Source organism: Parambassis ranga, chromosome 9, assembly GCF_900634625.1.
Source record: "Parambassis ranga chromosome 9, fParRan2.1, whole genome shotgun sequence".
Classification (NCBI taxonomy): Eukaryota; Metazoa; Chordata; class Actinopteri; family Ambassidae; genus Parambassis; species Parambassis ranga.
In genome coordinates this window covers 11,440,197-11,455,240 of record NC_041030.1, presented here as the reverse complement: position 1 = coordinate 11,455,240, position 15,044 = coordinate 11,440,197, and the positions used below count along the sequence as shown (strand labels likewise).

At 42.2% G+C, this 15,044-nt stretch overlaps 2 protein-coding genes across 3 annotated transcripts; both read right to left on the bottom strand.

Annotated features, from left to right (window-relative positions):
* Nucleotides 1–2,110: 2,110 nt before the first annotated feature.
* On the bottom strand, nt 2,111–8,211 carry sub1b (SUB1 regulator of transcription b). Of its 2 annotated transcripts, none has more exons than XM_028415254.1 (5): nt 8,111–8,211; nt 6,894–6,963; nt 6,614–6,733; nt 6,289–6,397; nt 2,111–2,674 (listed from the first exon to the last, which is right to left on the bottom strand). In XM_028415254.1, the coding sequence occupies exons 2-5, from the start codon at nt 6,960–6,962 to the stop codon at nt 2,595–2,597; spliced, it is 378 nt and encodes a 125-aa protein (XP_028271055.1). In that variant the 5' UTR covers nt 6,963; nt 8,111–8,211; the 3' UTR covers nt 2,111–2,594. The 2 variants fall into 2 exon arrangements, with proteins under 2 accessions (XP_028271055.1, XP_028271056.1); XM_028415255.1 differs by having other exon boundaries at nt 6,894–6,966; nt 8,111–8,194.
* Nucleotides 8,212–9,001: 790 nt separating this feature from the next.
* On the bottom strand, nt 9,002–14,276 carry ube2l3b (ubiquitin-conjugating enzyme E2L 3b). The gene is made up of 4 exons (XM_028414926.1): nt 14,163–14,276; nt 11,228–11,323; nt 10,666–10,852; nt 9,002–10,549 (listed from the first exon to the last, which is right to left on the bottom strand). The coding sequence occupies exons 1-4, from the start codon at nt 14,187–14,189 to the stop codon at nt 10,395–10,397; spliced, it is 465 nt and encodes a 154-aa protein (XP_028270727.1). The 5' UTR covers nt 14,190–14,276; the 3' UTR covers nt 9,002–10,394.
* Nucleotides 14,277–15,044: the final 768 nt, after the last annotated feature.

Below are 15,044 nucleotides of genomic sequence, written 5' to 3'. Positions count from 1 at the left end.
GCCCCACAGTGTTTATTGTTTGTTTTTCAGTGTTCATCATCTCTCTGTCTGCTCGCCTCTCACCCCAGCCAGTCGAGGGAGACGGCCACCCACCCTGAGTCTGCTGGAGGTTTCTTCCTGTTAAAGGGGAGTTTTTTGTGTGTAAAGCACACTGATTTGATGATTCCACCACTGACTGTATGTCAGTTTCAGCTCAGGTTGTGGTATGTGCTTTGAAATAGACAGCTAGAAAAATGTTTTATCTTACATGTCATATCTTAACCTTTGTACATATTTTACGTAACTGTCTTTGTAGTGTTCAGTGTAGTCAGTGTAGTCTGATAACAGGTGTAAATGAGTAGCATGCTTTTGAGGTAGTTTGTACAACCTGTGCATAAATACATGGTTCAATCTCATTCATGTACTGAAGGTGCCACCTAGTGGTAACAGATTAGAAATTCCTACAGTTTCTGTTTAGGTTTGTTTACATAATCAATGCAGATAATTCCTTCAAATAATCATTAATAATGATATTGCTTCGGGTGACTAGGTGCTTTCTAAAATCCCAGTTTGTACATAAACTCTGATCTGAACATTTTTAATTTATATTTTTGCATCACTTTGGTTTATAGAGCAGCCATTTTAAAAGATATATCACCACTTTGTTTTATGTAATTATAATAAAACATATCAAATAATTATACAGACGCAGATATAAAGTCACTTGTATGTAAATAAATAATTACATTCTGTTCATCTGTTAATAAAGATCAATGGCCAGTAGACTCATCTCCAGGAGTCTACTGGCCATTAAGGCAGGGTGGTTACTGTAAGGTATTGGCTTATGGTACTATAACATGTTTTTTACTGTCATTTTTTTATTTTAGATTCTTTAGTAAAAAAAGTCACAGGCACAGGTGAAGGTTATTTGACAACCCTGCTATACCACTGAGCCACTGCTGCCCCAAGACTTAGGGAGGAGTTGGGATTGAACCACCAACCTTCTGGTTATTGGACTACCCTGCTATACCACTGATCCAATGCTGCCCCATTAGGCTCCTTGAGGTCAGAGAGGTCACATCCTGTATGTACTGTTGTTACATCACTTCACTACACCTTAGAAACAGTAAAATAATAGTCTGACTGCTCATTATCTTTATTTAAGCCAACGTCTCCAGGGACCTTCAAAGGTAGTGGACATGAATGGGACTTGATCAGAGCTGGCACCACAAAGTACATACTGTTACATACATGTAACTAACACATAACATATGTACTACTATGTTAAACTCCAAGAGATCTATGAACCCTTGTGTACAATATGCATTGACTATGAGTGGATGGGCAACATTGAAAACCTGCAGCTGAGCACACACACAACTAATCCTGGAGACAAGTGGAACAAAGTTTAGCCAAAACTGACAGGCGGGGACATGGAGCTGTCAGACTGGCAAGGATAGGAGTAGCAAGTGCTGCGAACCATATCAAACCATGGATAATACAATGACTGCCAGAGCTTCTTAGAATGAGGGGATGACAAGCCAAACCAAAACGGGCAGGTGTCATGGACTTTGAAAGGTACCTCATGTTACCCACCAGACTTGTCTGGGTTCCAATCATAGTAAAGGGTAAAAAATGATGTAGTTTGACAGCTCTCCAGGAGTCTACTGGCCATTAAGGCAGGGTGGTTATCATCATGTGAGGAAGCAGACTTGGTGGCCACTATTAACTATTCACATCCCGCAGACAGTATGATAGGGAGTTAATCAAAGTATTGAATTAAATTATAATAGTCCTATTATCACAGACCTGTAACTTGTTTTATGATTATTCTCTTGCAGCTGTTTTTTTCCAGTTGTTTCCTCTCTACCTCTTAGTACATAGAACATCATGCATGCACTACAAAACTAAAATGTTATGGTTTGACCCATTTGCTCAGATAATTTAAGTATTGTGAATAAAAACCTTGGTGCCCCAAATCCTTTGTATGAGGTACAATAAAATGTCATTTATTTCAGCACTCTGCTGTTGGTACTGTGATTGGTTATTAGTCACCTTAAACACACCAGCCTCTTCCACTGGTTCACAGCTCATATGTTTGATGGAACAACTTCACATGTACACCCACCTGTGTGTGTAATCCAAATTTTATGTGATTCTTTCAACAGTGTCATGTTTAACAGTATCATTTATTTTGAAAAGTTATCCCATGTTTCACTGAATAAAATCACCTTTAGTGACAGCATGACAGACTGGGCTGGGTATTCTGAAGGGAAGAGCACTAACACACACACACAACTACAGATATTACAATGCAGAGGAAGCCAAGAATATCCCCATGACAAACTGAACAGAAACTTACACACTGGCTAAAATTTATAGTAAGCTATTGCCTTGTTTATTATTCAGTACAAAAACACCACTGTTTTATAGCACAGCCTGTCACCCATCTCAACCACCTACTCGTCCGCCCACATTTACTAAAACAGCACAAACACAAGTGTCAAACATAAAATCAGCTAGGTAACCAACCAATTAGAAAAAACAACCCCAGGCTTTATACAAAACTAATCTGCCAACATGTTATTACTTCCACAGAACATTAAAAGGAATGCTTATATTCTTTTAATGGCATCATCAATTTCTGCGATCTGATCCTTCAGTTGGTTCCATTGTTCTGGATTCAGGGAGATACCTGCAAGAAATGTAATTAAGAACTTAAAAACGACCATAAAATCATAAATGATAATATTTGCAGGGTATCATATGCTTTTACTTAGTATGTATGTATGTGATCTTAATCAATAAATGAAGGAAAAGTGTACAGTGGTCCCTCGATACAACACGGTTCACAGCCTCGCACATTGCCTTAATGGCCAGTGCAATTTTGCATGTTTATTTTTTTACAGCGCATTGTGTTCCACATCCTGATTGGTTGAAGACCTCCGTGGCATGTCTTCTGGTTTTGATCTTTGGTTTCATTCTATAATACTGGACTTATGTTTCTACGAAGGTTTAAACTTTAAAAGTGTTTAATCAAGATCCCGCAATCCCATACAACCTGTACGCATGTGTGTGTGCAGGCAGTGGGAGGGATGTATTAGTTCTGTGCACACGTTTGTACATCCAATGCAGCAGGGGCAACAGCTAATGACGTTATACCTAAACAATTATGATGCAGGCATTTGATAACAACGCTCTATACAAGGACACTAGTAAACAGTAGAAAGAGGTGACGGCAGCAGTTCCATTTTTCCTTAGATATGATTCCCATTAAAATTTGATTCGCGTTCTAAATGATACTTTTCATTAATGTATGTATTGTTTAACCTTAGGAAGCACACTTCAGCCCTGTTTAAATGACAGTTGAATTTACAGAATTACATCAGCTTAGAGTCTACTTTTTATTTGAAATAAAACTTGTGAAATGGTTTTTCCTCATTGATATTTTGTTCTGTAATTGTTATTTAAATTTTCATGTTTATTGAAAAACTAATACAGAGGGCACTTTATCAGTGTTGTTTATCTTTAAGATCTACTGATAATTTTTAAGAAGTGACAGATTAGGCCACATTAAGTCATTTACACAGAAATATGCAAATTAGTGTCAATGTAAAAAACGAATCATGATAAAATCGTGATCAAGATTTTACCATTAAAAAATTGTGATATGATATTTTTGCCACATCGCCCACCCTTATAGCTCAGTTAGCATTAGCTTTACTTCCAGGCTTATGGCCTGTCTGTTATCCTACTTTTAAGTGCAGAACTGGTCAAATGGTCTCCCATGGACCCACCACCGGTGGAAGGAACCGTAAGGGGCCGGTGCAGAGTGGATTGGGTGGCAGTCGAAGGTGGGGGCCTAGGCGACCTGACCACGGGACACAGAAACTGGCTCTGGGGACATGGAATGTCACCTCGCTGGGGGGAAAGGAGCCTGAGCTTGTGTGGGAGGCTGAGCGGTACCGACTAGATATAGTCGGGCTCGCCTCCGTGCACAGCTCGGGTTCTGCAGCAGCGGGTCTGTTGGGAGCTTTTGGCCGAACCCTCCGCTAGGAGGAGATCTTCAACTCCCACCTCCGGGAGAGCTTCACCCAGATTCCGAGGGAGGCTGGAGACATTGAGTCGGAGTGGACCATGTTTTCCACCTCCATTGTCGATGCGGCCGCCCGAAGCTGCGGCCGCAAAGCCTCTGGTGCCTGTCGTGGCGGCAATCCCCGGACCCGGTGGTGGACACCGGAGGTCAGGGATGCCGTCAAGCTGAAGAAGGAGTCCTATCGGGCCTGGTTGGCTTGTGGGACTCCTGAAGCAGCTGATAGGTATCGGCAGGCCAAGCGTGCTGCAGCGAGGGCAGTTGTAGAGGCAAAAACTTGGGCCTGGGAGGAGTTCGGGGAGGCCATGGAGGAGGACTATCAGTCAGCCTCAAAGAGATTCTGGCAAACTGTCCGGCGCCTCAGGAGGGGGAAGCAGTACTCTGCCAACACTGTATTCAGTGGAGGTGGGGAGCTGTTGACCTCGTCTGAGGGGGTGGTTGGAAAGAGTACTCAATCCCACCAACACGCCTTTCGTTATGGAAGCGGAGGCTGATGACTTAGGGGTGGACTCGTTCATCACCTGTGCTGAAGTTGCAGAGGTAGTCAAAAAGCTCCCCGGCGGCAAGGCACCGGGGGTGGATGAGATTCGCCCTGGGTACCTTAAGTCTCTGGATGTTGTGGGGCTGTCTTGGCTGACTGACTGGCAGACTGGGGTGGTGGTCCCTCTTTTTAAAAAGGGGGACTGGAGGGTGTGCTCCAACTACAGGGGGATCACACTCCTCAGCCTCCCTGGGAAAGTCTATGCCAGGGTACTGGAGAGGAGAATTAGGCCTTTAGTCGAACCTCGGATTCAGGAGGAGCAATGTGGTTTTCGTCCTGGCCGCGGAACGCTGGACCAGCTCTATACCCTCCGCAGGGTGCTGGAGGGTTCATGGGAGTTCACCCATCCAGTCCACATGTGTTTTGTGGACTTGGAGAAGGCGTTCGACCGTGTCCCTCACGGCATCTTGTGGGAGGTGCTCTGGGAGTATGGGGTCCGTGGCCCTCTGCTGAGGGCTGTTAGGTCCCTGTATGACCGGAGCAGGAGTTTGGTTCGCATTGCCGGCAGTAAGTCAGACCTGTTCCCAGTGCATGTTGGACTCCGGCAGGGCTGCCCTTTGTCACCGGTTTCTAGGTGCAGCGAGGGACCGGAGGGGATCTGGTTCGGGAACCATAGGATTTCATCTCTGCTTTTTGCAGATGATGTTGTCCTGTTGGCTTCATCGAGCCGGGACCTTCAGTGTGCACTGGGACGGTTTGCAGCTGCGTGTGAAGTGGCTGGGATGAGAATCAGCACCTCCAAGTCTGAGGCCATGGTTCTCGACCGGAAAAAGGTAGTTTGTCCTCTCTGGGTGGGAGGAGAGCTCCTGCCCCAAGTGGAGGAGTTTGTGTATCTCGGGGTCTCGTTCACGAGTGAGGGAAAAATGGAGCGGGAGATTGACATACGGATCGGTGCAGCTTCCGCAGTAATGCGGTCGCTGTACCGGTCTGCTGTGGTGAAGAAGGAGCTGAGCCGGAAGGCAAAGCTCTCGATTTACCGGTCAATCTACGTCCCTACCCTCACCTACGGTCATGAGCTTTGGGTAGTGACCGAAAGAATGAGATTGCGAATACAGGCGGCCGAAATGAGTTTCCGTCAAAGGGTGGCTGGGCGCTCCCTTAGAGATAGGGTGAGAAGCTCAGTCACTCGAGAGGAGCCAGCTGAGGTGGCTCGGGCATCTGGTTCGGATGCCTCCTGGACGCCTCCCTGGGGAGGTGTTCCGGGCATGTCCCACTGGGAGGAGGCCCCGGGGAAGACCCAGGACGCAGTGGAGAGACTATGTCTCTCGGCTGGCCTGGGAACGCCTCGGGATTCCCCCAGAGGAGCTGGAGGAAGTGTCTGGTGAGAGGGAAGTCTGGGTGTCCCTGCTTAGACTGCTGCCCCTGCAACCCGGCCCCGGATAAGCGGTTGAAGATGGATGAATGGAACTGGTCAAGCCAGGTAGTAAAAGAAGTTATTAAATACCATTTTAAACAAAAAACCTTTAGAGGGTGAGGGATGAGTAAACTTTGTGGATGTTTTCCTGCAATGAGGCAACAGAGCTATGTCTTTATGGTAATTCCACTATACAGTGAGAGCTGTCCAACACAGTGAGTGTACTACATTTTCACGTATGGTTTGCCAGTGTTAAGAGGTACAGCCTGAGATGTTATGCTGGCCATGCTGCCTAAACCAAAGCCATATGAGTGTGATTACCTCTCTTCCCGGGCTTCATCTCCCCATCTTGGTTCATCCAGTACTCTCTGATGTCAATCAGGACTTTACCCTTGAAGTTTCTGACACTGACATATCGCATCTTTCCAATCTGCAAGAAGTAAACCAGCAGTCAACCTTTGATGTTTCTTCAATTCCCCGACCCATTACAAACATTTTCCCTAAGTCTGGGGTCTCTCAGACATTTAACCTTCACCTCTACTTTAAGAAGCAAGGTGGCAACCATCATTACCCCCCCTCCCCTCTCTCTCTCTCTGTTATGGAATAAACAGCAGCAGGTATACTACATTAAGCCTCTAACACCCACCTGGAACATGTTGTCGTCACCATTACTGCTGCTCTTGGATGAACCTCCTGGCTTTGAGCTCTCTCCACTCTTTGGCTTCTTGGCTGGTTTCTCTGATGTATTAGGCTTCTTTTTCTTTGCCTTCCAGAAAAACAAATACTTAAAATCATTACCTTTCATGAAAATATATGGGCATTATGGTTAAGAGTTAACTGGTATACATAAAAAGTAACCTGCTTTCAGTGACAATTTTGATTTTAGATATTAAAAGAACTTAGAAAGTTAGTATTGAAGCACAAACCTTGGTCTCAACCTCACTGTCGGAGTCACTTCCAGATGTGGAGGACAGCATTTCCTTTGATTTTGGCATTCTGCTGAGACAAAAACCAAAAATCTGACCTTTATTTAAAAACAAAATGTATTGTAAAAACAACATTAAAGCAGCACATTGGTATTATAATGTCATGTTCCTCTTTAACATTGACAAATTATAAGATTACATGCTGATGTGCCTCATGACAACTTTGGGTACACTATGTAATGGATAAAACACACAAGACTTTGGACAGCACTACAAAGTGACTGATTCACTCGATCAGACAATCTAACATGGTCATTATAACCACTGCTTTTTTGCCAGCTTTTGCCAAAAACGTGACGTACAAAGAGCCTGACAGATGTCAGGATTTTAAGGTAGATAGCAATACGGATTTGTTTCAGGAGTTAAACATTCCCATGCCCCCCATAGGCCAGTATTTCTTAAATACATACACAGCATGATAGTTATTAGGAACAAAGTTATACTGAAAGTGATATTTTATTTATTTTTATTGAGTTTAACTTCAATACATAATAACATTCAGAAACATTTTAGTCTAGACCTACGAATTTACTCCATATGGTTCCAAAATCCATGTTCATGAGGAATACAGGGAAAATATGATAATATTTCCAGCTCTGTAAACAATTTGCACCGTGCCATAAAATATTTACATTACTGGCTAGGTTGATTTGAATATTTAATGATTTTGGGGTGGGAAAGAGAGGATGACCTCATATGAACAAAGGCGCAATGACTGAATGTCCGTATTTGTAGGTTAATTTGCAATGCAAATTTAATTTATGATCAGGTTCAGAGCTGGGTTACACATCTGAAGCCTCCGTAGGATTTTCAACGTTTTAACTGCAACTAGACAGACGTTTTATGCGCTTTAACTCTGCAGCAACGCGCAATGACGCACCACACTTTAGCTAAGGTGGCGCACCAAAGTGAGGGCATCGTCTAACTGTGCTTGGATACATGCATGGACGGAAGCTAGCAAGCTAAAAGCTATCTTGAATCGTAGCCTCGGTAGCTAACATTAGCAGCGCTGAAGCCCCGTTGCACTTGTGTGCTGCTTCGTCAGGTAGCTTTCTGTAGCCATTGAACTGCACAAATAGAACAGGACAGTTCCTCCTTGAAGGCAACAGTCTTCACAAAAACAGGTTTTTAGAATTTTCTTCCTTAAAACTGCTTACATGAATTGATGTAGTGGAGCAGATCTCTTGACAGGAAGCGGAAAGCTGGCCGAGTTTTCGCTGCGAGAATAGCTGGAATCACGCGAGAACACGTCAGTGACGAGATTTGTAGATTTGCACTGGACCTATGATTCCAACGGAATTTAACCCTTCCTGCACCCAATGAGAATCTGTTCCTATTATATCTACTCTAACTGTGGTATATTCATTTTCCTGGTTTCCGGTTTCTGTCTGACACAGAAAGTTTCTGAGGCTTCTCTGTCAGGTGATCATGGTTGAGACACTCCACAGTGTTGCTATTCAATTAAAATGCCCGTCTGTATCCATTTTGTTCCATAAAAACTCTATACTAGTATTCTGTTTTTTTCTGAGGTTTTATCAGCACCTGAATTTCCAATCAAGCTATAGTGACTACAGCTTCTAACTAAAATAGTGGCACATGTGAACTACAAATAACTTTTTGCATTGAATACTGGTGAGAAAGTCCAGCAGAGCAATAACCGTCAATACTGGTTAAATATGCAAAAGGACATAAGTTTTACTATGATCTATTTGTAGATAATTATTTCTACTACATCATCAGACTCTGTTGCACTGACAAGGATCACATGAAGGTAAACCACATTTATTATGGCTCCGAGATATATGTTTGGTATAATCTTGAACATAACCACTGTGTAGAACAATGTCCCATACATGGACTCCAAACTTTTAACAAGGTAAATACAAATGTGATCAGTGTAACTGCTGATTGTGTTCAAACCGGAGCTACTGCTAAATAATGTAAGTTTGTAATCTATTTTATGATGATCAGTTTGGATTAATTCTGTTCCTTTATCTAGTCATCACAAACCAAACCCATGCAACATCCACTTCACTACCAGGCAGACAGTGAAGCCAAATGGTTTGCCATCTTTATTATGAAACAATATTGGGACCAGATCAAATAGCTGTTACATGGTGGTTTTGGCCACTGCAGTCCCTTTCCATGTCCTAACACATCCCTGGACAGCCAGCCCTCTCCCAGCTGCCTTCAAGGTGCTTGTTTCTAGGACCGTCTCTGGTAGCTGAGATTCATTCAAGCTGAGTGCTCCTTCTCCAGATTTTCTTCCCCTCCCTCCCTCCCCCCCAGGTTAGGTCCCTTTCATCTAGGAAGCTGGCAGTCCATCTGCAGCTGGAATATGTCTTACTGTAGTAAAGGGCTCTGTTTTCAAACCGCATGGTAGGTTGTTGTAATGGGGTTGCCAAGCAGTGGGAAAAGGGGGGACATGCATGGAAGATAAAAATCATTCAAACACATTCTTCCCACTTTCCCTTCAATTTTATGTCTGAAGCGCCAATCAAAACATAACACGTGGAGAGAGCAAATTATTACCAAGGAAAAGAAAATCATATAGCAATTTGTCATACAAGAAGTATTTTACCAGTACAGTCTGAGTATGTAAGTGATCAGTGTTGTAAAAAAAAATCATGAAAGGTACATCTGAGAATGTGAAGATAGTGCACCAATTTGTCTTCAAGGGTCTGCTGATTGTTGGACACGGAAGAATCCTCTGTAGCATTTACAATTAAATTTGTGTATGGGCTGCCATTGTTTCTGTTTACAAACAGTGCAATCCTAGAAGTAGTGGAGATCTTCAGCACACATACACTTCCAACTACATCTTCTTTTCCATCACATTTGTTCCAGCTTAAAACATTAGATTTGATGGGGCAAAAAGAACAATAAAAAAAATAAAATAGAGCAGTTGGCCAGTTATGATGCTCTTCAAAAATATCAGAAAAATCATGTCTGTGATATACTGTTTTTAAAACATGAGTTGGTTATATAGAGAAACAGAAAATTAACACATTACTCTGAGTATTTCCATCTAACTCTTCATCTGAATATCGTGTTCCCTTAGAATTTTTTTTCATTTTTCAATTTAAGAAAGAGTAGAAAGTTAGAAATGGTCTGGAGATTTATGGCTGTGGAGGAGGAAAAGAAGAAGAGGAGGCTGTCTGATCCACAGAGAGTCCTTGATGGGAAGCGAGGCTGAGGCTGCTGCTGCCTGGCTTCAGCTAGGCAGCTCCAGGGCTGCAGGAAAAAAGGGTGTGGGGGGATCAAGGGGGTGAAGGGGTGGGTAGATGGTGAAGGGTGGACAAGGTAAGTGGCAGGGAAGGTGGTGAAGTGTGGGGAGAGCGAGGAGGGATGAGAACGATCAGTTATTTGGTCAGGCAGATCAGGGGAGACAGGAGGAGTGGGGGAGAAAGACAGAGAGAGGGCTACGCGCTCATCAGATGATCAGTCCATTGGCCGCTTTTCACCGTGTTTCTTTGTAAACTCTTCCGCATTCTTCAAGAATTTTTTACGGTCCTTTGAGTACTCTTCTGCTAGGTCTGCCCGCAGGGGATGCTCTGGTTGGGGGTCATTCACCAGTGCAATGAGGGACTGAATTACTGCAAAACACACAGGTAACGAAATAAAGTTAGATTTTATGCAGAGTTAGCCTTGCAAAAGAGTATAGCGCTGAGCGACTTTTGTCTTTTATGTCGCTCGGAGTGCAAACACCAACCTTGGTCAGTTTTGGTGGCAGGTTTCCAGTTCTCTGCGCTGATCACAGGCAAGCACACCTGACCCTTCTCATCAATGTTGGGGTGGTAGATCTTTGTTTTGAATGTGATCTTGGGAGGCTTGAAAGGGTACTCGGTGGGGAAAATGATTTCGATCCTGAATGCACCTTTGTCATAGGGAGGGTTGTCCTGAAATGGAGAGGAGGTGGTTAAGTAAGAGATGACACTATACACAATTTCAGTCAACAGGTGTTTTTCACTGCAGAAGATAATTGGTGCCATAGCTTATAGGAACAATCACCAAGCCACAAAGGGGTTATAGCCAGAGCCAAAGAAAAATAACCAGCAAATTTAGAGTAGAATAATGTATATTTGTATTAAGAGCTATTCAGCAGATCTTAATACAACCAAAACATAAACATTAATAGAATGTGTTTGGCTTTGATATTTGAGGATTCATTTTCTCAAGCTAAACAAAACAAAACAGTGTTACAATGCAAGTTTCAGTGGTGGAAATGTAAGTTCCTGCAGTAGAAAAAAAACTTATGATAAAGAGCTACTTACAGGAACAATAAGCCCTTGCCATGACAATAGGTTTGATTCCTCAACTTGAATGTTTCTGAAGTTTTTCATTCCAGACGTGCGAATCTCCTCGAGTTCCTGAGAGAACAAGCATATAAGAGATAATTACAAAATGGAATGCAGTTAGGTGAAATACAGCAGAAAATGATGTGTGTATGATGGTATTATTAAGACAAAGAAGTATTGCTTTTAAGTTTTGTTTATCGATTTCTGATGGCCTTGCCATAACTTCCTAGGTATATACAATTACACAAATGTGTGTAGGTACCATGGGAACTCCACAGATTAGTTTGTTAATTGCATGGTTATAAAATGGAACTCTTTTTGTCAAACGTACACCATTATATAAGCGGTCACACCTCTTCTCTGAACTTCCTGTAACTGCGTTCCAGAATCACCTGTCATGTCAGGTGATTAAAAAGAAGGAAGAAACAGTTGCCCTCTGTTGTTGAATGGTTCTCCTAAACCACGTTTGCTGCTGCTCAACGCTGACACACTGGACACTCTTCTTATGAGCCTTCTTGGCAAACAATACAATGCTGACTGAAAGTAAACAATTTATTTGGCCAGAAGCTCTGACGTAAAGTGTACCTGCTAATTTTACAAACAACAGGTGTAACAAAGACAGCTAGTACCAAGCTGCTAAAGAAAGACAACACCTGCCTACAGTATCAGAACCAAATCCCTGCCTGGCTCATCAAAAACATACAGATCACCAGTAAACAACATGGCACATAGAGGAAGCCCCTTTTATTGACAGGAGATTAGTTGGGCATACAAAGAGTGTACACACTTTGTACACAACTAAGCACATGTGAAAGGTGTGGCAGACAGGTGTCATCCACCATGGGATCTTCCACACAGCAGATATAAGCCTCCTGTTGGCTGCTACAATCCAAGACAGTGGAGTTAAAGCTTGTCTTAGATGAGACAGTCACTGGAAAGACAAGTCAGTTCAGATGGCACCAAACTTACCAGCCTGAACACAGATGATCAAGTGCTAGCATATACATGTTAAAACGGAAGCTTTGCCGATGCCGAATTTATCATAGATGCACATCATATTTTATCATACATTTTTCAGTTATTCTTGCTTAATTTAGCCATGTCTAATGCCACATGGAGATTTATTCTGTCCAAGTAGTCAGCTCCAGACCAGGCTAACAGCCATACTTAATTAATCCAGGTGACGTATCTACTCCATCAATCTAATCAAAAATCTGTCCTTTTTTTCCTTTTCTTTTTTTCAAATACATCTGTCATACAATGATGTGATGTATGTGTTGTGCTATAAAGCCAGATTGTACTGACCAGGCCAGTATTGATGCATTCAAAGACAGTAGGTGTGGGGTATTTTTCCTATATACTTACCAGCAGATAGAAATGACAAAGTAATACCTTCATAGCATATTAAAATAAGAGACAGCAATGAATTGTTGTTTGTCAATATGCGGGTCAGCAAAAAGGCAAGTGAGGTGGAACATAGTGTCAAGCAGACATGCAGCATATCACATTTTTTCAAACAAAAAAAACAAAGCCATTGTTATGATTTTGAACTGTTAATTAAGTGTAAACTGCATTCTCCATGCTCACATCTTAAGATGCATGCCAGAGTATAAACAATGTTTTGGCTCTGGTATGCATCTTCTGTTGTCAGAATACCCACCATCTAGCTGAAGCCCTGACACTGATTGGTGCCACCCAAAGACAAGCTGATGAGTCCTAAGTTTCTAAGAATGAACATCCAAAAAACTAATGAAACTAAGATTTCAACCTTTTGCTCAAAGTCTCACTGACCTTGGCACACCCTGTGTTGGATCACTAGGTATAGACCTGTTGTCATACAGTGTGGTACCATTTGTGTTGACAAAATATAAAGGATCTCTTCAAAATCCCGTTAGGACTATATTATTACAGTACAGCTTTTAATAATATAGCACCTCTCCTCATGGGCTAAAAGTAAAGGCATTTCTCGTGACTTTTACTTTCACTTAAGCTAAAAGCTTCCTTGTTCCGTGTATTCTCTAAATGACAAAATGTATAGCTAACTGTCATCCAACATTTAGTAAACGGTCAAGAGCGTCGAAGCGTCAACGTTTGAAACCGTTTTTGCTTTCCAAGTTAGTTAAAGTGAGACTGTAGTGATCACATATCGTAAGAGCTAAACTGTCTCTTGTTCTATGTAGTTTCACTTTTGTCTCGTCGACGCCAGACACAACTGAAAGTACCTATCTATTTCCACGGGGAATTCTAAATACCGTGGTCATTTGGCGAAAAGAAGGAAATCAGTTTGGCAGAGTCTAAACACATGCATGCACGTTTAACACGGGTTCACACAGATCTTACACAAAAATGATACTACCACGTTACAAACCCAAACCAACATTTACTTCACTTTAGCAAACACAATAATGGCTAACGCCCACTTATACTCTAAACACGAACTCCAGGTCCGGCTAACTCTGATTAGCGGAGTCACTGGCTAGCTAGCTGACAGCGGCTAAGATCTGGGGATAGCAATTTAGCTGATTAGCAAATGCCTTACGCCGCACACGGTCTTACGGCAGCCGCAACTAAACGCACTCCCTCGGCTACAAAAGCCGTGTCAACCTGACGTCCAACATCCGACACAAACCCAAACATTGGCCCCTCGGTCGTGTTTGGTAAACTGAGTCGGGACTCTCTGGCCTAATTTGCCGGTGTTCTACTGTTTAACGTTAATATTTGGTCGGCTAGGTGGCCAGTAGTGACCTCTCTTTTTTATTTAGTATACCGCTAAAGACAATCTATAAATTGTATCCTCACTCAACGACATCGTCTTATATGAGCTTAGGTAAAGAACGAGGGCGTTCGCAAACGGCCAATGCGTCTTTACACATTAAAAATTATCTGAAAATAACAAGATCGGGAGGTTTACCTTGGCCAGCCTCCTGCTCGCCGCCATCTTGAAATTACTGTGTGTTCCCAGAATACACAGCGCGGCCAATATGGGTCTGATCCTGATCCTGGGACAGACGATCAGGTCTGCCAACAGCTTGTCAGATCTGTCACATCGAAATTAAGAGAAACCTGCAAGTTTTCTGTGACAGAATCTGTTGAAAACGAAATGGATTAACGTGATAACAATAAGCCTACACGGTGTTGTTGATTTTGCCTAAATTGTTTTAGGAAGTGTCAGACATTTTTACATATGACATAGCAACAGTATCAGTAATGATAAAATCTCTATACATTATTTTTTGTATATAATATTTAAAAGATCACAACAACAGTGCTAAAAAAACTGATTTTCTTCAGTGGACTTGCAAACATATTGTATTTTATTATGTGTCTTTTTCTTCACTGTTTCCCCTGCTTCTTTCTCACTGATTAAATGTTTTCTCTCTTTCTGCTGGCTTACACTGTCAGCTATAAGGGACCGGGCACCTAGTAGTGCTTGTAATTTGTCATCCTGCTATAACAGCAGCCAGGGGAGGAAGAAGAAGATATGATGTGGCTACTGGTTTGTAGGATAAAGGATATTGCTGCAGCATAGCTGTGGGTTCTTTGTGGGAGGTTAACAAATATTGCCTTGTGCATAAATTCACAAACTAAAATTATGTAGAATGATTTAATGGGTTCTTATTTATTATCTTATTTCTTATGGGTAAACAATATACAATAAGACTTATTGTATGGATTTTAAAAATGTTCATATTTTGGTGAGTGGCAGCAGGTAATGAGACTACAAAACAGATCACATGTGCAGGGTGAAACATTACGTTATTTGTAACAGTGTACAGTGAATATAATTATGCAA